The 27,632-nt window shown below is 39.8% G+C and overlaps 1 protein-coding gene across 3 annotated transcripts in view; it reads right to left on the reverse strand.

Moving 5' to 3' along the window:
- The window catches only part of LOC135259816 (follistatin-related protein 5-like), a 113,909-nt gene that overhangs the window by 51,476 nt on the left and 34,801 nt on the right, over nucleotides 1-27,632 (reverse strand). For all 3 annotated transcript variants that reach the window (XM_064344581.1, XM_064344580.1, XM_064344579.1), the window contains exons 4-5: nucleotides 19,961-20,209; nucleotides 1,931-2,127 (exon numbers count right to left, since the gene is read on the reverse strand). In XM_064344581.1, the coding sequence (XP_064200651.1) occupies nucleotides 1,931-2,127; nucleotides 19,961-20,209 (446 nt within the window). The remainder of the gene's footprint in view (nucleotides 1-1,930; nucleotides 2,128-19,960; nucleotides 20,210-27,632) is intronic.

A 27,632-nucleotide genomic window follows, 5' to 3' on the forward strand; every position in this document is an offset into this window, starting at 1 on the left:
GAAAATGCAAGCGCAGCACGGCTTTTTTACAGCAGCTCTTGGTCTGCGGCACAATTATTACATTAATGAATTATCTTTGGTTAGATGCACTTTGCTTAACAGCGCTAAGAATTTACTGACATGTAGATTTGACTTGGTACGAGACAGAAATACTGAATAAAATTTTCTTATTAATGTCATGTCAGCTCGGCAGTCTGAAGACAGAGCAGACAACTATATTATTTATATTTTCTAGTTTTTATTCAGATGGTGGAAGAGGTGCCACAACAGAATTTCATATCAAACAGGATCATCTTACAGCTTTATCTACTCTAACTTATGAATGTCATCAACATATATTTATTTATTTTATGTTTTTTTGTTGAATTGATTTGGAAAAGCTGGGTAAAATGGCACATGCTGAGGAACGGTTGACAGCTGGCTATGATGTGTAGCTTCCACTGTATTGTGAGGTAATACATGCTGGCTAGCTCATGTTTGTTGTTACGGTTGTTGTTGTTGCCGCTGCTGCTGTTATTGTTTATTTTCCCTTGATATTTGAATGCCAATAGTGCCTTTCGAGTCATAATTGCGCCATCTGCACCTGTGCTAGGATGAGGCCTGTGTACTCCTCTCATGTGCTAGTCATTGACGTGACTGTTTTCCACACAGGCTAGTGCTACAGGCGAGCTACAGCCATTTGGAACTGAAGCCTGCTTGTTGGGTAGGAAGCTAAAGCATATCAGGAGTCATAGTTATAAGGAACTCCAGTCTCATCAGAGCCATCAAAGTAGCTGTAATTTAAGACAGCTGACAAAACAATGCATGTTCCACTTTCCTAAGGAGGCTTCCGAAAGATTATTTTTAATACAACTATTTTTTTTCTAGTTTAAATTTTACCATGCACCCTTCAACTTACAAAAGAGATCCAGAGTCATCCTCATGCTACGCATTTTTTAGTGCTGCAATATTTGAGCCATAGCTATTTTAATATCAGATTAGCCTCTGAACAACATTTGATTTTAAATGTATGTCCCATTGCCTTTTATAATTGAGTCATGTTTTACAATCTTAGGGCTTGAATGTATTTTTAGCCTGGCTGCTTGTTGTTTGGCCAGTCTAACAACTGGGATGGATGCATACTGTAGATGTTGAATGACTTACTGTAAGTCTTCCTATTACATACCATGTTCAGGTAAATGTACAGAGAGAAAGAAAACATATTCTTTATATATATAAAAGTTTTTTACATTCTAGAAAATAGAAGTATATGTGCAGGAATAGGCTATTATTAAATTGGACAGTTTTTTCCCTTTCCAAAACAAGAGGAATAAAACCAGAAGCCTCATTCCATATCTCTGCAAGAATCCAGCAGAGAGAACTGCAATCAGTATGCCCCAGGATATATTATTGCAAACCCTTCTGGAAACAGTTGAAAGGTTATTAAACCAAAAAAATGGTTGCTTACTTATTCAATTATTTAAATGAATGCCACACAAACCAGTGTCTCGACATTTAGCTGCATTAATATTGTATGCATATCTCCCACTCTCTATCTGTTAAGGGACTTCTGTCAGGCAGAAAAGTCATTATATATGCCACAACAGGTTTATGCAGTTGTACTTTGCCACAGGACACCTTTTTTTGAAATACAATAAAGAGAATTTCTCCTTTAGAAATTCATACCTCCTTTTATTTTACATCACACGGCTGACATAAGTCAAAGTATCGCCGTGCTTTACTGATGCCCAGAAGCTTAACTGAAAATTGAGAGTGTGTATCATGCTACTGAAATCACTAGATCAATCCCGACAGCTTCTCCAGTATGTTAAAGAGGCCAACTCCAAGCCACGATCTTTTTCAAAGACAAGAGCAAACTGCATTTCTGCTTCTTGCTGTTGACCAGGCAGACATAAGAACGCTCATTCGTTTATTTATTTCGCCGCCTCACCTGTGACAGCTCGCTGCTGTCGACGAGCCCGCTGCCGTCAGCATCGTAGTACTTGAACATTTGGTCCACCAAGGCTCTTTTCAGGAGCATCTTATCGTCACTCTCCCCGGTTTCATCCTGCCTGATGTACCTCTGGTTATGCAGATCCAGCACCATGTTTTTCAGCTTCCGATAGTCATTCTTCTGGCATTTATCATCTGCAGAGATGGCATTAAACAAATGGGGTTAGCACCGAGCGCCAAAATATGCTAATGTGTGTTGTCTTGCAACTTTTATATATCAGTTTTTCAGGCTTATGCATGAATGTTTTCCATGAGGGGGAAGAAAAAACACCCTGATGGAAACTGAGGTATACTTTCATGGGATTTTTCCAGACCATTTTGGCATTTTCTGTCAAAAATAAAAACACAGTAACATTACACCCCTACTTCAGTTTGCAAGTCAATTAGGTGATGTGCTTTTTTTTTGCACTCCTTAGACTGAAAAAAACCACAACAGACCAACAGTACACCATGTTATATTGTGCCTTTGAATAATGGATAAAGAAACTGGTATCTACATATGGGTGTCAACAATATATTATATAAGTATAGTTTAAAAAGGGCATTATTTTTGTTTAAAAAGAAAAAAAGATTACGGTTATGGCTAGTACTTTATAGCACAAAGCAGTGCACTATTAATTTCAATCAGCATATACAGCATCACAAATTAACTTCCAGATTAGGAAGAGGGATATTTAAGTCTCTTCATGGAGTAGGGGTTCCACCATGGAGCAGGACTTCATTTCTGAGCGGACTTCTAGTACAAAGCATTTTATGAGATGCATCTGGGCAATTTGTTAAATATCGGCATATATTGAAGATTGCACTTCAGATCCCAGTTGTCATGCGATTATGAGAAGACCAGACAGCATGAGCTGATGGCTAGCAGTTACTGTGCTTAACATATGGAGTTTTTAACTCTGCCAGCACAGCAGATGAGACACTTCATTAACATATTCTTTGCTGCCTCGATTGTAAGTGCACACAATATCACCGTGACATAACATGCCATCTATTAAAAAACTCAAGCTGTGGGTAAAAAAGAACATCATACCACAGGATCTATACTGACAGACCACAGTGACAGCAAGGTTGCGCTTCCTGGATATAGAGGAATCAATGAAAAATAAATGAATGCCTTTTTTTAACCATGAGCGATGGAGGTCAGTATGGAGAATCATCAAAAAGCACATGCAGTACACATCCACACCCAGGAGCCATGAGAGAGAAAGAGTGGCAAAGAGAAGGACCCAACCCCTTTTCAAACTGAAGACCTAAATTGTACCATTTGACATTAGAGTTAACCAATGGGGGGATTCACTTCCTGTTTCTACTGGGCTAAACCACAAATTGCTCAGATAGATATCAGCTAGTTGTTCTGTTCTCTCCTCTGTTGCTAAACAGAATTGATTTCTATGTGACTTTATTCTTGTTAGTGCCAAACTTGGCGAGGAAGAGAGAAACTACACGTAGTTTTTAAATACAGTATGTATGAGTCAGAGTTAAGGACAAATGTTGACTGAATCCAGGCCATTGTCTAGCATGATGAGACTTGGCTTGAAAGAAAGAAAACTAATCTGTTTATTCCAATACTTGTGAAAGAAGATTCAGAGTAAGCCTGGGAGGAAAATGTTGGTTTCAACTGGTTCTGCGAAAGTGAGGCAATGGAAAAGAACCATCGACTTCAGCTGAAGGACACCGCCCTTCACATAAGGAAAAGGGTGCCAGAGTATCACCAGGGTACTATCTAAATGTCTTAATTAAGTACCCAGCCAGATTAAGTATGACAACATCAAATCAAAAGAGACTTGGCAGGATAAAATAATGTTTTGAGTGAAAAGCATATGTATGAATATATAGCCCTGGACTTTTCTGTTACTTTAATGGCATGTTGTTCCAATAAATAAATAAATAAATAAAATACAATATTCCTCAGATAAACATATACAGAATGTGTGAATTGAAACGTCTTGTCTTCTGATGCACGTGCATTTGAACCAGGCATGAACATGAACAGTTTCTGACGAGACTCATTTGGAAGAGATGGCTGTGGGTGATTCTCGCCATTTTGATCAGTTCTGCTCGAGTGTATTTGTGCTTAACTAAGTCAGCACTGATGAATACCTGCAAACACTCTTTTCCCATAACTCTCACTGAGAATCCTCCACCCTGAAATTTCCCTTGTATTTTCTGTATTCTCCCATATTAAACTGGCTAGTCAAGATGGGGGGAAAAATCCTCCTGTGAAAACTACATAAATTATTCAGAACGCCATGGTGAACTGGGAAATCCAACAGCCACGAGTGAAAATGAAATGAAAAGAGAAAAAAAAAAACAGTGTCTGTGGCTGTAAGAATGCATCATGATGCTAATTTGGCCCAAAAGGCAAGACCTAACAACAACTCCCTTATTCAGCTCTTATCATATGCAAAATGATATACTGATCATCCAGGAAGACTCCAACCAACAGAAACCCTTGTTTGCCATCATATAGTTTATGTCTGTTCCTCGAATATTCTATCCTGGTATTGTGATTTAGAGATTAAATATCTCACATATCAGGTTTTTTTGCATTATTGTAGTATGCAAGAATGTACAGGCTTACTGTAATAAGTGGACCAACACCACATTTGTCGAGGGTGTTCAGTTAACATAGTCAACTTTTTTTTATATATTACTGTACCTTGATTCAATGAGTAAGTCCGATGATGCTAATTATATCTGGGTTATGCACCAGAAAGTGCTTTTCAGAGCTGCATATCCAGCGACCTGTGCAGTATTAATTATAACGTTCTGCTAAATTGATTTACAAGTCATGCCTGTGGATGAAAATGAATTGTGTGGCATCCACATTAATTGATCTTCACTTGCAGTAAGGGACCCTCTGTGCCACATTCTGCGGTGTGAAGCATGGGATAAAACAGATCTTTACTGTTGCTACTTAAGTAGCATTCATAAACAGCTCTAGCTTCTTATGTGTCATGTAGCCCTCCATCTATTTTATGTATGTAGAAGCTTACCAAAGATAAACCGTGGATTTAACTGGATGCCACGATGTTACACAGTATACTTCTTATACTGTATAACCCATTTTAAAATACCTAGTGTGAAAACATTAAACTATTCACTTGTAATTGAATATTGTACTTTAAAGATTCCTCCCCTGAATGTGTGTGTCTCTAGCTGTGTCCAGTATTCTTATAATTGACATTGCTGCACCATTCCAATTTCATATTACCTTGACAAAGAATAAAATAAACGTAACTGCCATTACAAAATGAGAACGACACCACTGTCGGACATGCGCCCATAGAAAAATGATCATTAACTGTGATTCAACTGAAACCTACAGGCAGCCATTCGCCTGCAGAACTGCCTGTCACATATAGATTAAGCCAATGAATGTATGTATTCATAAGCGTAATGAGCAGGAAGCACAACAGTGCCTGTGTTGTAAAAGTCATATGCAACCCCAGGGAGCACGCAAAAGCAAAATTATTTCATTGTTTTATAGAAATAATGGCTGCCAAAAGTTACAGGTTCTAGGCGCTACTAAAAATATTACAAAATATAAAGAAATACATTTTCTACCAGACGATGCATCATTAATAAAGTTGAGCAAATCATATAATGCCAGATTTTCAAAGGTCCTAATATCTGTAAGAAAGTACAGTATGTGATACTGATTGATTCTAAAGTGTTAATTCCGATCAGATATAATCTGATTTGGAAGGCTGCCACACTCAACGGCTTAATTAGCATCGTTACTAAGAGACAGGAACTCTCTACATTTGGCGTCAGCTCCACATTTGGCTACAAAGAAATTGATAATTGAGCTATGGAGCCACAGCCATCAATCATAGAATGGGACCTAGAGTGAGTGATTGGAAACAGTCTCAGACAGCAATGTACATTGATTACATCATGAGTGGAACATTTATATCAGAAGTATAACTTCATTGGAAGAAAACTGTATCTTAAAGCTGTATATATTGTAGTTTTTGGATGTTCGGGATTCCCACTGACTCTACTGAACCCAGGGTGCAATTTACGTATGTCTGACAACAACAACTCTTGATTTAACACTGAACATTTTACCGTGTAAACAGCATTGTGCATTTTTTTACACGCTCATGCAAATATGAGACTTGCACAGAATATAAACTTCGATAAATTTGACGAAATAGATAATGGACCAATTCCTAATTTTGATGCAATCCAGTTTTGCAAACCCATGTGAAGAACTGCACACGTATCAAGCTCACCCTAAATACAATTGGGATTAATGTGCGGCAGAGATATCAATGTAATTGAAATGAGCAATAAAAATGCTTAATAAGACCTAATACCAGGCCCCTGCAATATATCTTCATATGGTCAGCACCCCCCATCGCCTTCAAATACGCCACCCAAAGCGAAAACTTCTGGACGTGCATGTGGATCGTTTCAAAGTTGATGTCGCAGTCGCCATATTGGACAGTAATTGGCATTGCGCGAACTGCAACAAAGTCCTGGATTGAGCTTACTGCTTGAGCAGATAACTTGTCTCTTTTGATTTTCACCCATGAGAGCCCTGCTTCTTTCTTTCAGTCATCATGCCCCCCCCCTGACTGATACTGCTGACTCAGCATCCCGTCATAGCGCACACGGCTATGGCCTTCATAACCCTTCCTCCCTGGTGGAGGAAATATGGCATCCATCCGGTTGGAAATGCACACATATGTGTACATTAGCCCGTTTTGAACGCAGACCTATTTAATATAGCCTATGAACAATGCACTTTCTGAACTGTAAATACGCCTTACCTTCCTGTGACAAATATTTCAAAGTTTGTCCACAAAACAACAATCTTGTCTATCTTTGAAGACTCCAGGGAATTTTTTTGTAGAAAATAAAGATGTAATGCTTGCTGAAAGTACTCTAAGCGCAGGACAAAATGCACTGCACTTAGGATTGACTGAAAAGTGACCTTTGTATCTGATAATCGGTTCAAAAATCCCATTACTAATCAACTGGCTTAGAAAGATTACTATTATTATTATTATTATTATTATTATTATTATTATTATTATTATTATTTGTAGTAGTAGCAGCTGTAGCAGGAACAGCTGTAGTAGCAGCAGTAATAGCAATAGCACTGTTCTGTTGTTTTGAGTGGTAGATTCAAGCGGAAGCTTTTGTAGACAGATAAATAGTTCTTGTTGACACGTTCTTGTCAACTGCTGGGGTGATTTAATTCCCACTGTGAAGCTGATGAGAAGACTGCATCTCCTAACAAAAGAAGATTTCCCCTAACTGCTAGCAAGCAGCCATGTATTCCAAGGTTTTGTGCGGTAACCAGCACCTTCTACTCAAGGGACTGAAATGTAATGGGACCTTGAATGAAAGGCTGATCTCTATTTGTGTGGCAACATGTTCTGTGCAGGTTTCAATTTCTCCTCAACGTATAGTACACTCTTTGCCCGGATTGTAATTGCAATGAATGGCAATAGGAATTTATTTTAGATTTTGAAATAGCCAGCAGGGATTCCAGGTTATGAAGGATTTTTCTATCTATCTGTCTGTTTGTCTGTCTGTCTGTATGTAAGCACATACAGAATGGGTGATGAATTTTCACGCATCACAGTTCCAATTGGATATTCTTTCTGCTGGGAGTACCTGTATCTCCTGCAACAGGTGAGCTTTCCTGTCAAAGCACCGTTGTATTATTTATGTAAAAAAAAACACCGCTCGGTGAAATAGATTGTTTCGATTCTTTCCATTTGCCTTCATGGTCCCAATCTCCCCCGACCCCCCCCCCCCATTCCCCCCCCCCACCACCGCTCCCCCATTCCGGCACGATGATCATATATCAAGCTAGTGTGCCATGACAATCTCAGCTACCCAAATCAGAGGTCACTGATTGCAATCTTAAAGACCAACTCGATGTGTCACTGTGGCAACACCTGGCTGGAGCTGAGATGGATATCTGGTTAGTGTGCTGTAGATTCTGCACCCGGCCACCGGGGTGCTGCTCCAGCATTGACTGTTAGCATTGTCGCCGTAAGTTGCTACTGTATTCCTGTCAGAGACCCCTTTAACATCCGCGGTCGATAGCACACATTCACAAAGGGACAGGTATTTGTTCATACTGGATTTCTTGAACTATGGATTCTTCTGTCATGAACCCTTGATGGGTTTAATATTTATTATTTATTTACTTGCCATATTCCCTGATCAGGATGCCTCCAAAGTGATGTCATAGTCACATGACTTGGTCCAGCTAGTGTAGAGTCATGCGGCTGGGCTCATCTTCCATCTTCAGCCCTTCTCCCATTCCACTCATTTTCTCAATTTCCTCCATTTTGTTTTTTTTTTTGTTTTCCAATGCGTACACCCGTCATAAAGCCAAGGTTCAGGCGTACTGCTGTTTTTAATCCTTCTGCATTCTTCCTAAACCTCCAGTTCTCCACCGGCTTCATTTTGGCCGTCTGCCTCATCCGTCTCTTCCTTCTCCAAATCTTTTTCTGGAGCTCAACAATGGTGGAATGAAATTGACTAATGATGCTGCTTACTGAACACCGTGGTCCAAAAGTTGGCTCCTAAAGGCAATCTTTTCTGTGCTTTTTGTTTCTTGTTTCACATCTTCAATTAACTTAGGTCTCATTTCACCCTGTTTATTTCTAGGAACAAAACTTTTGTTCATCCTCAACAGCTATTGTTCCCATGTAGCACAAATGGTTTAGTATTATCTTTGCTTTATTTATTTATTTTTCTCTCTGTTCTGTAACCCCAAGGCAACTAACTATCACCTCCCCATGTGGTGCCTCTCCAGCTCTGTCTGAGGTCTGTCTGGACTTGCCCCACAGTGATGGAATGAACTTCCCGTGGTGATCAGGACGGCACTATCACTGGCCATGTTGTATTAATTCAGGATATGGGTTTTTATGGTCTTAGCTCATATTTAACAGTGTTATGTTTCTTTTTTGGGCTTGATGTGGATGAAATCTGTAGTCAGAAATTGCATTTTAGTTATTGGTTAACTTGCATTAGTTCCATATTTATGTTATTAGGTGTAGCATTACGTGTCATATTAATCAGGTTTATCCACATATTTTTTAAATTGTAAGTCACTATGGAAAAGAGCACCTGCTAAATAAATGTAATGTAATTATAAGTTTGCTACAGTTTTTGCTTTTGTCATTCTTTTTATAAATGTATTTCTCTTAAAACAAAATGTTTTGACACCTGCTCTGTGATGTACCTGTACCTATTTAAAGGAAACTGTAATAGACAAAGAGGTTTATTTTGATGACTTTCTTTGTAACCTCAGAGAGTGATAGACGCAGATGGGAATGTTCTATAGTCACTTAGGCCTTTCCTGCTGGTGAAATGTATATCGTTGCCAAGGTGATCATTATAAGGTGCTAATGCCTTGGAAGCACCACTTGTGACAAGTGAAGGGTTTCAGGTGTGCTCAAGAGCACTCACCTTCGATTATGTGGCGATCCTTTCTGAAACTGGGTCCAAGTAAAACAGAAAAGATAGCTCTCTGATTCGTCGCATGAACTGGGCGGCAAGAGACCACACCAAATGTCATTGTGCCATACCAAGTCTGGTTAAAAATATAAAGTTAAAAATGTGTGTGTGAGAGAGAGAGACAAAAAGCGAGACAGAGAGAGACAGATTGTAAGAATTAAAAAAATAAGCAAAACTAAATTTACATATAATATCATTTTATATAATTTCCCACAAGTCAGTGCAGCCACTAAGCCGACAGTGGAGCAGTGAAAATAGAACCGTCATTCTGACACATCTAGAAACTGTCAGTGCGGTCACGCTGACCACAGCCAAGAAATCGATGTCAATTTGCCTCGGTCTGGCTGCAGTTAACGCGGGTCTGATCACTGCGCTTCGACGTGATCTGCGGTGATGTGGTGATCAATCCCACTGCCATGATCAATCTAGCCTCGTGACCCCGACATAATGACCCTGAAGTGCCGAAATAAGGCTTTTTCTGAACTTCGCAACATCGGTCAAAAAGGTAAAAGGGGGGTTAAATGAAGCCAGGTTACTACAACAAAAAAAAGAAAGGACTGGCGTAGGTAGTTAATTCTGTTTCTAAAGTATATTACATATTGTCAAATAAACCTCAGGTTTTATTTATTTATTTATTCCCTACAACCACTCTTCCCTGGTCTATACCTGCTTATCCTGGTCAGGATCAAGGGGGGGCGGGGGGATTATTGAGATTATATACTGTACAGTACTGTCTGTTTGATAAACAGGCCAAGAAAAAATGGCCATGTTTTTGGTGCCACTTCCAACTATAGAAAGCGGTTTTATTTCAACGTTTACTGCATTCCCTCGCTGACCTAGGTATCAAAAAAATCATTTTCTCCAATACGGAACAGTAGCCCTGAGCCAAACTTACCATTGTGGTTACATTCCTCTCCAGACATAACTTGATATGCGATATCCTTTTACATTTTAGCCTTTAGTGCACTGTATTTGGATTGTTTTTCCTTTTTCATTATTAATCCATGGATTAGTGACCAACCTGCGTCCGGTTTTATGCATACTATAGGCCAGTTTCACAGAATGTTCAAGTGCGTACATGTCCAGCTTGTATTATCAAGGTGTCACTTTCTTGGTTGAATCTGCATATGGGTAAATGTCTATGAATCTTAAAGAGTAATTACGCTCTAGATCAACTAATTGCTGAATCGTGATTCATATTTAATCTTCAATGCCTAGTTTGTCAGTTTGATCCAAATTTCATGAGCCAGGCACAGCTACGCAGTACAAATTCATTTGCATAGAGAATACTTTATGCAAATTAGATGGACACACCTACATCATCCAACATAGCAGAAGCATTTTTCAAGATTGTAATAAAAATAGTGGGCGGAGTCAGGCGGAAACAGTGAGTGCAATTACTCGTTAATATATGCTGGCATAAATCTGAACAGATAATGAAAAATACAAGTCATCTGAATGTGTGGCAAACCCCACACAAACACACAACTTTTTAGAAAGTCTGACAAATGTACTTAAAGTAAAACTAGACATAAAATTTTACATTGTGAAAATCGGAAGTGCAACTGAACAGCAATAAAAGTCTTTCTATTTTTATACAGAACAACAAGCATCGTGTTCTTCACAATGCAGTAGGCTCTATAAAACTAAAAAAGCTCCATTGTACAGTGAAACATCTGTTCAATCTCTGGACACTCAGTGCATGAGTGTCATACAGATCTGTAGCAGTTTGATATCCAGGCTTGCTTCGTTCCAACTGTCTCAATCTCATCCAGGCCCTTTGGCAATCTCAGCAGTAATAGTTGCATTCTGGCTCTCTAAATTGCTCTTCTTTTCAGTGTAAGGTTTGAGAGAGAGACAGAGACAGAGACAGAGACACATACATACATGCGAAGTAATGTAAATCTCATCCTGCTACTAGTTTATCCAGCAGTGAATTTAGACTGGATTCTAAGCCACAGCTCAGCCAGAGGCAACATCAGCCGCGTATAAGCTCTTCATAACATTCAAAGCAGTCAAGGAGATTATAAAAGTGACAAAAATATTAAACTTGAGGGGTAAGAATGGTTTATGCAGTGTGAGTACAAATTGCAAGTACATTTTTTTCACACTCTAAAAATTCTGTTGCATGCGGGTGTGTCTGTGAGTGTGTGTGCACCAATAACAGATAATACATTATATAAATAAACATTTCGCTCATAATTCTTTGTTTTTTCATATCTATTGTATACAGTGTATATTATAAGCTTTACTGTGATTTGAAGAATTAGGTAATCAAGCAAAATTAAACCAAAGCAAATTCAAACAACTTGCCAGAAGGTACAAAAGGACACAAGACTCATTTTCTGTAAGCCAGGTGTCCATTTCTGTGGCTCTGAACATGGGTGCAAAGATGTGGAGAAATCTTTCTGCTTAAATGCATAGAAACCCCATGACTGCTGCAAGACGGAGGGAAATGGGACTTTGCATGCAGAGGGCAGAAATGGAAAACCCCCAAGGTTACCAGAGTCTTTGGTGTGCAGTGGTCTGTAATATCGTGTCTGCAGGCTCAGTACATTCGGATGGATTCAACACCTGACTGAGCATGGCCAGAGAAGCCAGTCATCACCACCTCCATGTCATATTCCACTGCATGGCACTCGTGCCTCTGACACTTGGCTTCATGTCCATATCACAAATGTGATATGAATTATGATGTGATATGATTTAATACAGGCCAGTTAATATGCTAAGCAGCATGTTATGATGAAAACCTTTTGGTGAAACACACATGCACACACGCACACACACACGCACACACACACACCGACACACACACTTTCACCAAATCTTTTGTCATTAGATCTGGAAATAATATGAAAATGAATGAATTATTCTTTTGAAATCTATCTCCAAAACATGAAAAAAGTTAAATGTTATTTAAGACCTCTCTAGTCGCACATACTCACATGATTTCTCCCAACACTTTGGGTATGGCATTTAACTGGGCGAGAGTGCCAAAGCGTTCAGCAGGGGGTTTGTAGCATCAAGTAAGAGTTTAATTGGCTGCGTTGTCACATTATTGTTCTTTAAAAAAAAAAAAAAATCTAGTGTCTTTATGATGGAATAATTATCCTTTACAAGGTGCACAATCGAAATGAAATTATTAAAGCTGCCAAGAAGCAAAGAATAGCAAGAATAGATCAGCTATAGAAAAAATACATGTTTGCGACATTGCGAAATTCAAACCCACACTCATTAGGCTGTCACAGATGACTTTTTCTTTAACGAATACAAAAGTCACCTTTGTCGTTTAGCGCTGATGAAAAGGCAGGGATCATTTGATTTGAGCCCGCTCGGCTCCCACAGTCTGTTATAAAGAATCAGAGGGACCGAGTGAGCTTTGTTTTTCTGTTGAAAGAAGTGACTTAATTGGATTGGGGATGGCGGGGCCCAGAGGGCACGAAGTGATCGGGTATCCTCTGAGGTAAATGGCACGAGCACCTGCGTACTTAATATTCCCCCAGTTTACGCTCCTCGAAATACGTCTGTTATTAAACACTATCTCTTTCGCTGTATGACTTCATTTACATTTTTATGCTTTTTAAATATTAGTTTGGGGGGTACTCCCATGAATATACAGTACGTGGCCTGAGCTGATGGGTTTAATTTAGTAAAGAAATATGGGAAATTGTTTTAAAGGCAACGCATAGGGCGAGAGTGCCTACTGTGATGATATTGTGAGCTACGCACCTCACAGCTCAGTGATACTTAGCTGAAACCCTGCCATGGCTCTCTCTGACACCGCCATGTCCCTGGGTGCCGATTGTCTTTCTAGCTCTGACTGTGTGACCGGCCTTGGTTTGGCGGGTCACGTCTTTAGCAAACCTCACTGCGCATTTCTGACCTTGCGACTGCGAGGGTGGAAAGAATCCAATGATATATTGTACTGTTGGAGACTACGGTAACGAGAACGTTGCAGTAAAAAGTCCTTCGCTTCAAATGTTGACCAGTTGGCGTAAATTCAAATGAATACATTTTCAAATTTAACAAAATATAAATGTATGTCTGCAAGATCAAAGTTGCATACAAGGGTGAGCAACTGGCTGTTGGTCTTGAAATGTTAATGATCTGCAGGTATGGATTTTAATGAGGATATTTTTGTGCAGTGGGACACACCCAAGGCCTTATGAAAGGTCGCAGTTGCCTGCTCATTAACAAACTCGTTAGCGCGCTGTTCTTAAGCCTGGAATACTCCGTCAAATGAAGTTATCTCGCGGGGATAGAGGGAAGGCAAGAACCTAATTAAAGCCAAGTGTCTCCAAGGGAAGTGTAGTCAAACCTTTACGGATTTACTTTTCTGAAAAACAAAAGACACCGTGCCACTTGCAAGCAGAGGAGAGCTGGCCATCAAAACTGGCCCATTTAAAATGCTTTATTAATCCATTTATACATTTAAGGCTGTTTCGTGCATGCTCTGTGAAAGTTTTAAACTCATAACCTAATGTGGATGAATTTAATGAAACTCAACGGTTTGAAATATTTAAATGCTGCTATGTGTGCCAGCACTTGCATTCAGCCTGTGCTTATAATTCTTGGCTTATTCTGTGTCTGACAGCATGAAATGTTGTGCTGCCCAGACACACAAGCAAAAAAATAAATAAATTATAATGACCAATGATTAATCAGGCATGTCTGTGATTGTCTGATTGTATTGCCTATATTAAGCACACGGGCAGATCAGAAACATCAAATTAGAAAAATGCACGGAAACTGGATTTATCCGTTTATGGATCACTGGCTCTCATTAATTAATGATAATATCAAGGAACATATGCGCTATTTTTGCGCAGGTCATTTCAAGGTTTCCCCATTTTTTTATTTTTTTATTTATAAAAAAAATTCAAGTCAGACAAGCAATTTTATACAAAATAGTTAAAAAGAATAGCTTCATATATTTGATAATGACATAATAAGGATGCACAGTTTATTTCTTGCATTTACTTTTTTATATATGTCCGTAGCCCTTGAGACATGAAGACATAATGATTACACAATTGGATTTTCAAAGAAGTGATCATATTTCTATCATTTCCCTGTTCTGCATTCCACGTTCCAAAGCTCAAGGGAGCAGGTCAATTAAATTTGGATCTGTAGCTTTTTTGTAAAAGTTTGAGAAGTCGTAAACTCTGCGATATCTTCCGGAAATGTAATATGCTGTATAAGCTCATTTTTAATAATCATAAGGATCTATTTAAAAGTGTCACATAATGTGTCTCCTGTTTATCCCCATAGCTCTGTGCGGCATTGTTATAAAATTCAGTCTAGAAAAGGATAAAAGAAATCATATGTGTACCCATCATATCTCCAAGCTATTTTTAATAAACTCTTGTGTTCACTGAAATGAGCTCCACTTCTAATTTAGTTAGTCTTCTGTAGGAGGGGTATCTTCAGAATCTGAATGAAGTGGCAAATGAAACAAACAGTCCTCATTTATTCCCCACACTCCTGGGGAATGAACGACATGGCATTAATGCGAAGTGTTTCCAAAGTTTGTGATGCCCATCCTGGCAGAAATGCCTCCGACAGAGGATGCAGGGCTACAGGTATTTAATTTGAGTCTGATTACGCCTCGGCGTTCTGCTAAAGGCAGAGGATCCATAATTAATTGCTATCTGCTGCGCGGGATGGCTACCCTTGGCAAAGCCATTGCGTCATTTTGCTAAGTGCGACAGTCCCGAAATGACCTGGCAGCCATTTGTAGATTTTTATTTGTCAGCGTGAGTCAGAACCACATCCCTCGCGTTAGCAAAACAGCAGAAGACGGGAGCGGCAGAGAGGTAAAATGTGGTGTGATGAACTGCGATGGAAAAGCTTAACCTAATGGAGGGGAACTGAAGTGCCCGGAATGAGGAGGTGAAAAACAGAAGGGAGACTGGCGGACAACAACATATAAAACAATCCTGTCACAATTAGTCTAAGCCCAGATAATCACAAAAGTGTTTTGACCATAACTTTGAACAGCAGTATGTATATAATTCCCCTAGCTAGAGGTGGAAGGTCCAGGGGTCAGAAAGTAGACGTCCTGACACATGTTTCTTCCACTCGCTAACTCTAGCTAGCTGATTTCACTAATTAGTTCTACCTGCTGGCTGAAGAATTGCGCTACTTAGCAAATCCAGGTAATTGGAACGCAATACTCGGGAGAGCTTCTTTACTTTTGGAACATGGATTTTCCACCTCAGCACATAGCTCACCTAGCTGCAGCTAAAGGGTGCACAGATACATAAAAAGGTCAGTATGACGCCCTTATGTATCATTCAGGCCACCAGTAGAAGGTAACGAATCTTGAACGAGTCACTTTCACATTTAAAGCATGCCTCAAAAAGACCATTGCATCCGCCAGACTGAAAGAACAGAGATTAAAAGGAGAGTGCCACAGCGTGGAATATATAGCCAATTCCGGGAATTCTCATTGAAAACCAGAGCGGCAGCGAGCCGGACGGCGAGCTGCGGTATCGAGTGGCACACGGAGTGATATTGAGTGGTGCAGAACGGAATTCTTCGAGACAAGTCCGGAATAACACAGACAGCAGCACGAAGCGGCGCAGTAAGAGAGAATGAACACTTCTGGATTGCGCGGGGGATAAAATCTTTTGGGACAGGGAAGCACAGCGCCTCTTGCTGCCCAGTATTTAGGCATGCCATGGCCAAAGGGTTCATGGAAAATAGACCCCTCTTAGTAGAAGTAGAAATAAAAGTAGAAGTAGAAGTTGAAATAGAAGTAAAGGTAGTGGCAGTGGTTGTGGCAGTGGTTGTGGTAGTAGTAGTAGTAATAGTAGTTGTTGTTGTTGTAAGGATAAATGTTGATTGAACGCCAATCATAGTATTCTGCTTTCTGAATATCCAAAGCTGAGCAGCCTCTAGAAAATCCATGCAATATCTGCTGCCAATCGCTCCAAAAAATGCCAATAGAGCATTTCTCTCGCTCTTTCTCTCACCCTCCTTCTCTCTCTCTTACAATCAGCGTTATGGTTTGTTTAACAATTATTAATGTCGTGATGTGACATGTAATTTATAGAATGATGACAGCTCTTCCTGGGCATCAATGAGTGTCACAGCATTCCTAACATTTCAGCTAAAAAGCCCCGAAACAATCAATTGCATCAGTCAAAACAAACAAAAAAAGAAATAAAAATAAAGAAAAATGTCCAACAGATAAAAAGGCTATTCCTCCCAAAGAAAGTGCCTGTTTGGTATTCCGGGACTTGATAGTTAATTGTCTGCTGTTATGTCTATTGATTTGTGCGAAGAACACTGACTAATGCATGTCATTTCCACCCTGGATAGAGAAAGCTATTGCATGCTACTTAATTTTAAATCAGATCTAATCTTTGCTCAGATAGCAGAGGACAGGATAAAGATGGGGACGTACATTTTCCTAGCCCTAATGAGAACCTTCAATCAGCCAGATTCTGCCATTTTTCATTCTTTTCATTCCAGAAAAGGGCATTAGCTCACAGAATGGATTAACTCTGCTCTTTTCCATGCGTCCTCATTATGTAGAGACCATTGAAAGTGCTCATCATTTCTTCTGTCATTTCAAAACAATGGCTTGGTAGCTGCCATATCACAATAAAGACTAAACCCCTCATAATTGGCAATTAACTGGCCGAATGCACCTTTGAGCAACTAATTCAAGCAGTACTTTTTAAATTATTTTTTCTTTGAGAAGGGGGTGGGGGGGGGGGGCAGGGGGTCTCATGCATTATTTTCGATCCTTCTCGAAGTATAGGAGCAGGGGAAAATTAGCTCTCGTTTAATTTCGCTCCACATACGTATGGATCAACGTGCACATTGCGGTTAGATTGAGCAAAGACCTGGGTGTTATCACCTTCTCTCAGCTGTTCCACAGGGATAATAGCAATGGTGGAAACCCTGAGAAACTGAAGCAATTGAAGCAACAGACTTAATGAAACATATGATGGAATATGAGTAAAATATTGCGGTGAATATGATTCTGACCGTAATTAGAAATGCTCAATTTCTTGTTTCTTTTTTCCCTTTCTTTTGCAGCTGGACTTTGCCACCTCATAAAAAAGAACGCAAAGGCTACCTTCTGCGAGCCATACTGAAAGATTTAAGCATCTTTACTTGTGTGCCACTTGCTGAAATCGGCAAGCTTCGCTATGCACTCTAATCCGGCTGTGTTCTGTTCTGTGTCTTTACTGTTCACATCTATTTAGCAGTGAATCCATCAAAAGAAACGTGAATGAAGTTCTTATACCCTATCACGTCCCTCCTCTACATACACTGTCATCAACCAAAACACTGAAAACCAATCAAGAAAAAATGGACACTCTGTGCTCCATTTAAGAGAAGAAAGGGTGGATAAACAGGTCAGCATAGGCAGAGTTTGATGTTTTGATGGAAGTTAACGCCCCCTTTTCGCAGACGTTAAAAAACCGACGTGATTACCCAGAGGAAAAATCTTTTGCTCAGCATAGTCTTTTCTTTAACTCTTAAGAAAGTAGTAAGATCTCAATTGTGCATCTTTTTGAGATCACTTCAATCTGAATAGTTGCTCCTAAAACCCCCTTAGGTGAAAAGATGAGATAATGAGAGGATGAATTTGAGACTTCAGTAAGACGAATGGATATTGACTTGAGATGCGGTTGTTTCTCATGAGGTCACTATGAGAAAACTAAGACATATTTGAGAAGAATCATGAGATCCTAGGAGTCACAGCTGAGTTTTCTTTGAGCTCTTTCTCTGATCTCATGGTCCCATGTTCAGGAGATTTAAATTAGACTTATTTAAGATCATTTAGAGATCTCTTGTTTTGATCAGAGTAAGACATAAATGAGATTATATGTGGTTGTTTCTCCTGAGTTGAATTTGAGAAGTAGGAGAAAAAGCCTTTGGTCTCACCTTAGTATTAAAAATAGCTCATTTGTGTCTAGGAGAAATGAAAGAAACAACTATGAGATCTCTTTTTGGATTTTGGTTTCCTATGGGTACCTTTTCCGCCACCAGCCATGATAAATCAGCTGTAGCATGTCACACGCATACATTTCCATTCTCTCCGTCCATATTTTTGGGGAGAATACATATGCATTAACCCAAACACACACATTTTAGGGATGCTGCATTTCTCGCATTTAACCAGCACAATCCTCCATTGTGGCACCTTAGTAAATGCAGAAAAAAGGCTATTTGTCTCGTTAGCGTTTATAAAAGCTCCACAAATCCTTAGTAAGTAGGGCCCTTGGACTATGGATTCTAGGATACTACTTTTACTAGAATCATTAGGCAGTGACTTTTAGTGTGCTTTTTAACAGTTTTTTTTTAATTGTTCACATTTCCTCATTTGCAAAGAGCACAATTTGGAGACTTTTAATACTTGTGGCTCAAAAAGGCTCATGTTAGCTCATGTACCAATGAAATTCAAGCCTGGATTCAATTACAGTCGATTATCCCTAACTGATAATGATATTATCATTATTATTATTATTATTAAACTGAGTTTTTTTTTACATTTCATTGCTGGAAAAAAAGCCTTGAACCAATCATATATATGTATATATAAAAAACAATTGGCAGACATCAGCATGGTGTCTGGGTAGCTCTTCTTCAAAGCATGCATTACAGCATTGATTGCAAAATCATTTGCCGTAAAAGCCTGCGAAGAATAAATACAAAAAGAATTCTCTCCCAGCAGGATTCTGAGAGCTCTTTGTCTTTGCTCCACGCTGACTTCTTATTGATTCATTCTAAAACGGTCAAATGTCATAGCATTACTTGACTCGCCCATATCCTCAATACAAAGCTCAATTCGAAATCTCAACAAAACCAATAAAAAAAAACCTGCACCGAGTACTGAATAAGGGAACAAATCACCAACCGAAAAAGGCTTCTGACTAACTGGAGAACAGACGCTCTAGTTCAGAGCAGCTTACAAGGAACTTATAAACAGTATAAATATCTATTATATACATTGAAGAGTACTGTATGTTAAATAAGTAATTAAGGTAATGCATAATAAGCAAGCTTTTAGTTGTTTAGCTGTGTTATTTTGCAGATGCAGTCTGCATACAGTGCTGATTTAATTTTCTGATTCTATTTACCTTACTGTGCATTTCGACCAATTATTGACCCTGATGTCTAATTAGTTTTATAGATCATGTGATGTTTCTGTGAAATCCTCCAGCTTTAATGTGTACATGTATGCGCACAATACCTCATCTGGCAATTCACACGACACTAAAAATCAGTATTCTCAATTCCCTTTAACTGATGCTTCGCAGAAACTCAGCCATTCTCGCGGCAAATGTTCATATTCATTTACAACTCGCGACACCGAGGTAAAATTAATCAGCTTGTTGCACGGTTGAAAGCACTCCGGGTCCGCCGGCCTTTTCCCACGGTAACAAACACTTTACGGCGCTCACTTTGAGATAAAGGGCAAACGTCTGTATCGGGCACCCTTTACCTTTGTAGAAACAGTCCTCGCTGTGCACAGTGGTTATCTTCCTCCCCCTCAGACAGGCGGCGCGGTGAAGCTCGCAGTGGTTCGCGTACAGCTCTCCGTCGGATCCGCACACCGGCTTGTAGTGAGGCTTGCAGCCGTCCAGACACACGCAGTCGCCCTGTCCCGTCTCCCAGTTGATGGCGCAGTGCCGGCCCAGGCCGCAGTACTTGTTCTCGCAGGGTCCCGAGTGCCCCTCACGACCATACGATCCTGTTAATGAACAAAAAGTTAATTGGGTTACTGAAGCGATCGAAGGCAAATACCTTCTGAAATCACACGGCTCACACAGACTTATATTCAAGAGTGCAAGGGCTTCTGAAAGTGCAGATACTGTCAGGCTTTGATATTTAGGGTCCGTTAAAACTAACGACTTTGTTCTTAACGATCTAGCGCACTTTCTTTTTTGCATATCAAAGTGCTTATTAAGCCACAAATTAAAGAAGAAAACTCATTTCAAATTTACAAACCAACAAAAATTTGATTTGATGTAAACTGTGTCATCTATAAAAACTGCTGGATTTCTGGCATGACAAAGTTCATTCTGGTAGAGATTTCTGGAACTCGGTACTGGTACTGTGTGTTCTGGAACTTATGATTGGCAGCTGACTTGACATACCCCTGATTTGGTTAAAATGTAAATTGCCATTGTATTTACATGAGCACCATTTTCTAAATATATATTTACAAATTTTAAATCTCAGCAGAAGGAAGAAGCCTAATATCAGTTTTTGGTTTCTGTATAAATAATAAGTGGTTGTGTTTCATTACACTCGCAACACCTCAGTGCAGAAACAGAAGGTGATGAAAAAATACAAGTGCTTGTCTAATAGTAACGCTTGCCAGAATTACTCAGGATTAAGGAGAAAGTACCCAGAATGAAGCATGAACATCTTAGCGTTTCTCCGATGGCCAAAAATAGAGTTTTAGCGTTTGTATCGATACCACTGTCACGCCAGAGCCGACAGACATGACGGGAACGCGGGCGTGAGCGTGTGCAACAAAAACGCCCACGCCCTATTACTGGAAGAAAAGCCGGGCTCTCTCTTCTGGTATCGCCAATTATCTCGGTCTCCTTCAGGGAAAACCGAGATCAGCGCGCTGAAGAGTCTCATCGTTGGCTGAATGCAAACTCAATTTGCGCTCTCGTATTTCTCTTTTTTTTCATCCTTTGTGAGGAGCAACACGCTCAAATGAAACTACGTGAGCGCCGGCTGCTATCTGAGCCCTCATCAGAGCGTGACTCGATCCCCAGCGTTTCCCGGTGGCGGCCGGTGGGCTGAGGATGGATTGCAGATGCGTATTAAATATGACGCGTAGGATTTTGCCCGTTGCATGCGCATCGTCTGACGCGATACGTTGTTCGCCTGCATTCGCATGTCCGTGCCCGCACTGCAGACCTGGGTCAAATACATATTTGTTTTGGCTTCAAATACTTTTCCCCACTTTACTGAGCTTGTCTGGTGGATTGGAACCTATGACATACTTTCAAAAAGTGCAAACCCCAGCTTTTGGTCCTATTTGCAGGCTCAGTTGCACCAGGCAAGATCAACAGAGCACAGAAAAGTATTTGAATCCAAAATAAATACATATTTGACCCAGGTTTGCTGCACTGGTACTCCTGTAGCTTGGCATTTACTGTGTTTCCAGACTTCTAGTTTCAGCCATCTCGGCCTGTCACTATAATCATATAACAGTGTTAAATCGTTTTCTTTTATGCTGAACATGTCATTGCATTAAATGCAAATGCCAGCATTTGATCCCTATTAAAATCTTATAAATTAGTATTATGTATTATAATATTGCAGTCATAATAAAATGCATACCTACTTTCATTGTGCATAATCAGATCCTAGAAAATGTATTCTGAAGTTCAGTTTCTTGGTTTCATTTTTAGCCCTTAATGTTTTAACACTCAAACTAGTTTTAATGAGTTCCATAACTTTTTTAAAGCTTTTTAAACTGCCATGGTCAAGGTGAGACTGATAATAGTGGGAGAAGAGGAAAGAGCACCATAGAGAGCCCACTCACACTGTCCATCATGAGATTAAACATCCAGCACTCTTAACAAGATGTTTTTCAAACCATGAAGTTCCACACTGTTAAATTTAATCTTATCAATCGTATAGTTTAATTAAGGAACACTAATGTCACATTTTGTAGAGAGAGAGAGAGAGAGAGAAAGAAAAAAAATCCAGACAGAAAGCTAGCCTTGCTGTACAGATTCTAACATTTAATTTAGAATCTAACAGGCAGAGGTTTCAGATTAAATATGTATTATTACCACATCACAGTCCAAGTGCTGACAAGCCTTTCTCCCTAATTATCTCCTGGGAAGAGTGTGCCCCACACACACACACACGGACACACGCACACGCGCGCACACACGCACACAGTCACACACACACAAACTGTTGACCATACAAAAGGGAGTGAATGACTCACTGTTATCTGATAAAAATGGCGGTTTTCCTTAGAGGGTCTTTTGTCTAAAGGCCAAACCATCTGCATAGTGGTTTGTACACAAGGTGCAAACCGATGTTTGCAGTGACAAAGATGAAATAATTGGGTACCAAAAAGTGACTTGTTAATGTGGAGACGGAAGTGTCCCTTTGTAATGAGAAAACTGAGTGACAGACATAATGTCACGATAACATCACTTGCCGTCTTTATGCCAAATCTGAGCATGTCATTGCAAGATTTACCCACGCTCGCATAACCACACACACACACACAAACAGGGGCATCTGCAGGGATCTGTGGTCCAATGAAAAGATTCACTGGGTCCCACAACACCAGACCACAATATCCCTGCATAATTACTGTAACAATACCCCATTTTTTGAGGGCCCCATCAGTCAGGGCCCTTGGAATTGTCTTAACTCCCTCCCCATACAGTGCCACCGCACACACACATGCAGCAACCATACAATTTGTCCACAATATGTAAATCTGAGAAAAATGAGAGACTCCATTTTTAGACCCCGTCAATCAATTTGCAGACCTTAATCAGAAGTCTTTTGTTCTTTCTTTCTCAGCTGCTTAGAAAATATTAAATTCACAGAGGCTTTGAAATAACTCTTCATTACTAACAAATTTCAAAGCTTTTCATGCCACATGGTATATTCACCTTCCGATTCTATCTGAATGAAATAACCTGTTTCCTATATTCAAAATATAAATACTAACTTTCTTAACCTTCCCTAGACCAAAAAAAGGAACAGGGAATGATGTGTTCTTATGTATTTATACACTGTGGTGTGTCCACATGACATCAAAGACAAATTGCTATTTAGGTGTAATGAGTTTTTTTTTTCATGAATCATCATTCAAAGGGAACGGGTTAAAAAAGAAAGTCATGTTTGACAGTTGCAATGCTTGGATTGCCCAAGCACAGCTGTGCGGACAGGAAATCAGCAAAACCCTATTTCTCTCACTTCTGTTTTGACAATGCCAATACACACTCCTGTGCCATTTTTCCTGCTGAAAACCTGAGTGCACTCGACTGGTCACCACCTCTGCAGGCAACGGAAGAACCCGTATATAAAACCTGGTCACCTCTGAGAACATAATTCTCTAATATATAAAACGCGTGTAGCGGGTCAATTGTCACGCATGGCGTTCGCTTGTTCTTGTCATTTCCAACGAGCATCAATATGATTAACAAGCTGTGTGAAGACAGAGGAAACTTTCTGAATGATACCTCACAGGAGAGAGGAAAGCAGGCCGCTCATATATTATTTGGGAGGCTTGAAAATGAGTTTTTTGCACCTCACTGCTTAAGCCCCAAAACATACTCAGCAGCTTATGGAAAGTATCCCACCGTGCGAGAAAACAATCAAAGCAAAACAAAAAAAAGGTGAAAACCATTCTCTCTTGTGCAAACATGATTTAAATTTAAACTTAACTTTGCATAAAAACTGAAAACCAACTCTTTTTTTTTGTGGTGACATTTGCCTTTGGAGTCTGAGAATGTACCTCAGTTCTTTCCACTGTGCTACATAATTATGGTCTAATACACAGATGCTGTTTACTGTGTTCCTTTAATTCCACATCCCTTTTGTGGATTGTTGTTTTTGCGAGTGGGGCTGGACCTGCCTGGGGTGTTTTGCCCGGAGAGCCAGCTGTCTTTAGGGAGGGAAGACTGTGGTAAACAACAGGAAACATCTCTCAGTTCGTTCACCGCGGCTAATTCAGACGCCCCAGAAGATTCATCCACAAGAGCACGCGAAACAAAGGAAAAACATCTCAATCAATAAACATCTACAAAAACAGGACTGGAATCAGAGCAACAGACCACAAACTCTTGGTCAGCTTTTTAATATGTGCTCCTATAAAATTGTAGAATATGGATTATTTACTTGGTCATCTCTGAAATGTAAACTAAGCCTTTTAAAGGCTATGAATAAGCCTCTGGTCTCTCAGAAAGTCGTCGGCGTATACTAGCAGTACACATATTTTTAGTCCACATGTTGTGGAAAATTAACAGACGTGATGTATTGATGGCTATTAAAAAGCTACTGCATGATCGCTACCATTAAATCTTTTTTTACAGTTATTAGACGCCGTTATATTTTATACGGGTTTTTTCAAATTAAAGTGTGATTACTGGGAAGTTATGGGAAGTCAAGAGTGATTAATCCTTATCAGAGCATGCCAAGAAGAAGCATTGGCTGTATTTTTTTCTAGGTAAGCTGGGCATTAATCAGTCGGACCCAAAACCAGAGCTCATTTAGAAAACATGGCAAAAAGCGTATTAATTCTGCTGTATCATAAACTAGATGTGCATAACTTTTTTCCTCTCGCTGTTAACAGTTACAATTGGTAGTCTCAGAGCACCTGTGAGATGTGAAATGAAGCATGGATGTGAACATTTTAATTATTTCTCAACCCTCCTCAGAAAACATTATTTCCACTAAGAAAGCGTGTAAAGAATGTGCACAAAGGAGGGTCGTGCAGCTCTTTAAAAAAACAAAAGGATCCAGAGCACCGTGCTGCCAGGATGACAAAGAAGTGCCATTCGGGTGCCACAAAACACACCGCAGCAGGTCAAGTAATTCTAGCCAGTTGCGGTTTTTCGACCAGTTCTAGCCCTCTGTGTCGTGATGTGTCTCTGGGTATGGAGTGGAATCCTAACCATGCCAGTGCTGATTGGCCAGAATGCCTACAGGGTGGCTCCTAATCGGCCCTAGCCTCACCAGGGGAGAGAGGGATTCATTCGGCAAGAGCTTCAGTCTGGCTGATTGGGTTCCAGCAGTCAGCCCACAGCTGCTGCGCAAGCAGTGCCATCCTTGTGGAATGTGCAAGATGGACTGTAGAGCAAAGAAAGTGGAGTTTCTCCCAAACTGGCTGACATAAATAAGAAAACTGGCAATTCCAAAACATCAAAAAAGATCAAAATTGGATAAATAGATTTTTTATGGGTTTTCATGGAAAGGTCATTTCAATTTTAACACAAGCAATTATGTTTAAAATGGCTAACGCACTAAATGCCTCTGAACAATGCACACCATCTTCTCAAAAAGATATTCTAACATCAACTTGAAAAGTATGGTCTTGGATGACCTCACCATAGGGGAACAAGCTGAAAATACGTGGAAATCATCTGTCTTGAAAGTATCATCTAAATTTGGTGCGTGTAAAACTGGCAAGAAAAATAATCTGTGTGATGTATTTAGGAGGACAATATCTGTTCTGCTGCAATACTTAGAGAATCAAAGACACAGAGATGTAAAAAAGAAGAAAACAAGACAAGCCTTAAATGATCAAGGACAATGGAAATGAAGTACCATGTTCTCATCGGGGAAAAAAAAGTGAGCGAGTAGAATTCATCATCCGTGCAGTGATCTATTTAAAACGCAGATGTTCCCTCAAACTTCTTAAGGCTAAATATTATGCAAAAATGAAAAAAATAAAAATAAAAACGAGTGTGCGTGCGTGTATCACAGCTAGTGCGGTAACGTCTCGTTTCTTGCGGTCCACAGTCTGAGCGGCGACGAGGCAACGCAGGCTCGTTGAAGTTACCCAAAAAATTTAAATGCGACCCACATACCGTCTCTCTAAACAGCCCTATTTGTCAGGCTAGCCATGCTCCGCTAATTGTAAACTCTTCACAGCGCTCCCACTGCTAATTCTCATAACATTAAGCTGTCTTGTTTGTGGCAACCAGCCATTGTGTACTTTTAGTGATAGCTCCTTTGCCGCCATAAGCTTCGGGTGAACATTTTAAGCGTCGGTTTTCCAGTGACGATTACGCTTTAACTGCACTTTGAATAAGCAGACATGGGGGAAAAATAGATACAATATTTTTAAAAAGTCTATATGGAAATATGTGAAATGTATGATATGGTTTATATTTTCACATCATATATTTGTTAGAGCATAGTGACTTACAAACAGAATGAGAATGCTCGGTATTGCATGGTGGTAACAGGCTGGAGTGTCGGTTATCTGTCTGGGCTGTGAACCCAAAGCTCAGCTTCAAATAGAACACCACAGCTGCTCGCTTGAATCATGTATTGTGTACAGCATTGGCCTGAGGTTTGTATTTGCATGGTTAATAAATAATAGCATAAAGTCTTCAAATATGAGGCTCTCTTTTTTCTATCCTGGAGTGCTAAAATATGCTTAGTCAACCACTGGCCAAATCATGCAGGAGTCGGGCTATGCATCAATTAGGAAGAGCAGACATCTTGTGAAAATGGAAAACCACTCTCTACCGCACTTACACAGCTCTGCTTCTTCTCTGATTCAGCAGATGTCTGAGCAAGACAAAAATTCAGTGCACACCAACAGATACAATAAACGCAGAAGGCCATGAGATCATTCATTATTCAGACATTTAAAAAAGGTTATGGTGGTTGGGATTCGCAAGACATGTGTTGCTTATATAGGTCTGCTGGATAAAGTCTCCCACCAAACCTAGCTCTGGTATTTAACTATTTTCAGACTATTTCCAGAGGAACTATTTTTGCTACTATTTTTGTGTAGACGTCATGCATCACTTAGTTAAAATAACATTTTGCAGGATCTTCTTTTTCTTTTATAAGTAAATAAAGTGAAAATACATCAGTTCTGAAAACAGAGGCCTTTTTACTTCAGTGCTCTATTTTCTTGATCTATTATCCTATTACAGTTGGTTTGTGCTTTAAAACGATTAAATTTGGCGAGGCCCCAAAAACGAAGGGGAGTGAATTGGGAGCGTATTTGAGGAACAATAATGTTGTTAACGTTCAGCAGGGACAGCTAGATGCTATTATTCATGCTATGCAAATACAATGGGGTAGGCTCCACAAAATTATTTACGGAATACCAAAGTTAAATATCCCTTTTAGCTTTTGGCAGTGTTGAAATTCTTGTGTTTCTGTAAGCTCATATAGGCAAGTGGCTGATGGGGGCAGTAGTGAAAGGAGAGGAGAGGGCCTCCTGATATAATTTTGAAACCCGGCCCCCATGGGTCAGAACAGAACGACCCTGCTAGGAAACTAAGCCTATAAATGGAGGGAACAGGTAATGAATAGATTATACTGACAGAGGAGGAGCAATTCTGCTCTTTGTCCCTGACCAATAACAGCAGATGTCTTTGTTACATGCAGGGGCAGGACTATCCTTTTTGACTGTGGTAAATAATGTTCCC

Source organism: Anguilla rostrata, chromosome 7 (assembly GCF_018555375.3).
Source record: "Anguilla rostrata isolate EN2019 chromosome 7, ASM1855537v3, whole genome shotgun sequence".
Classification (NCBI taxonomy): domain Eukaryota; kingdom Metazoa; phylum Chordata; class Actinopteri; order Anguilliformes; family Anguillidae; genus Anguilla; species Anguilla rostrata.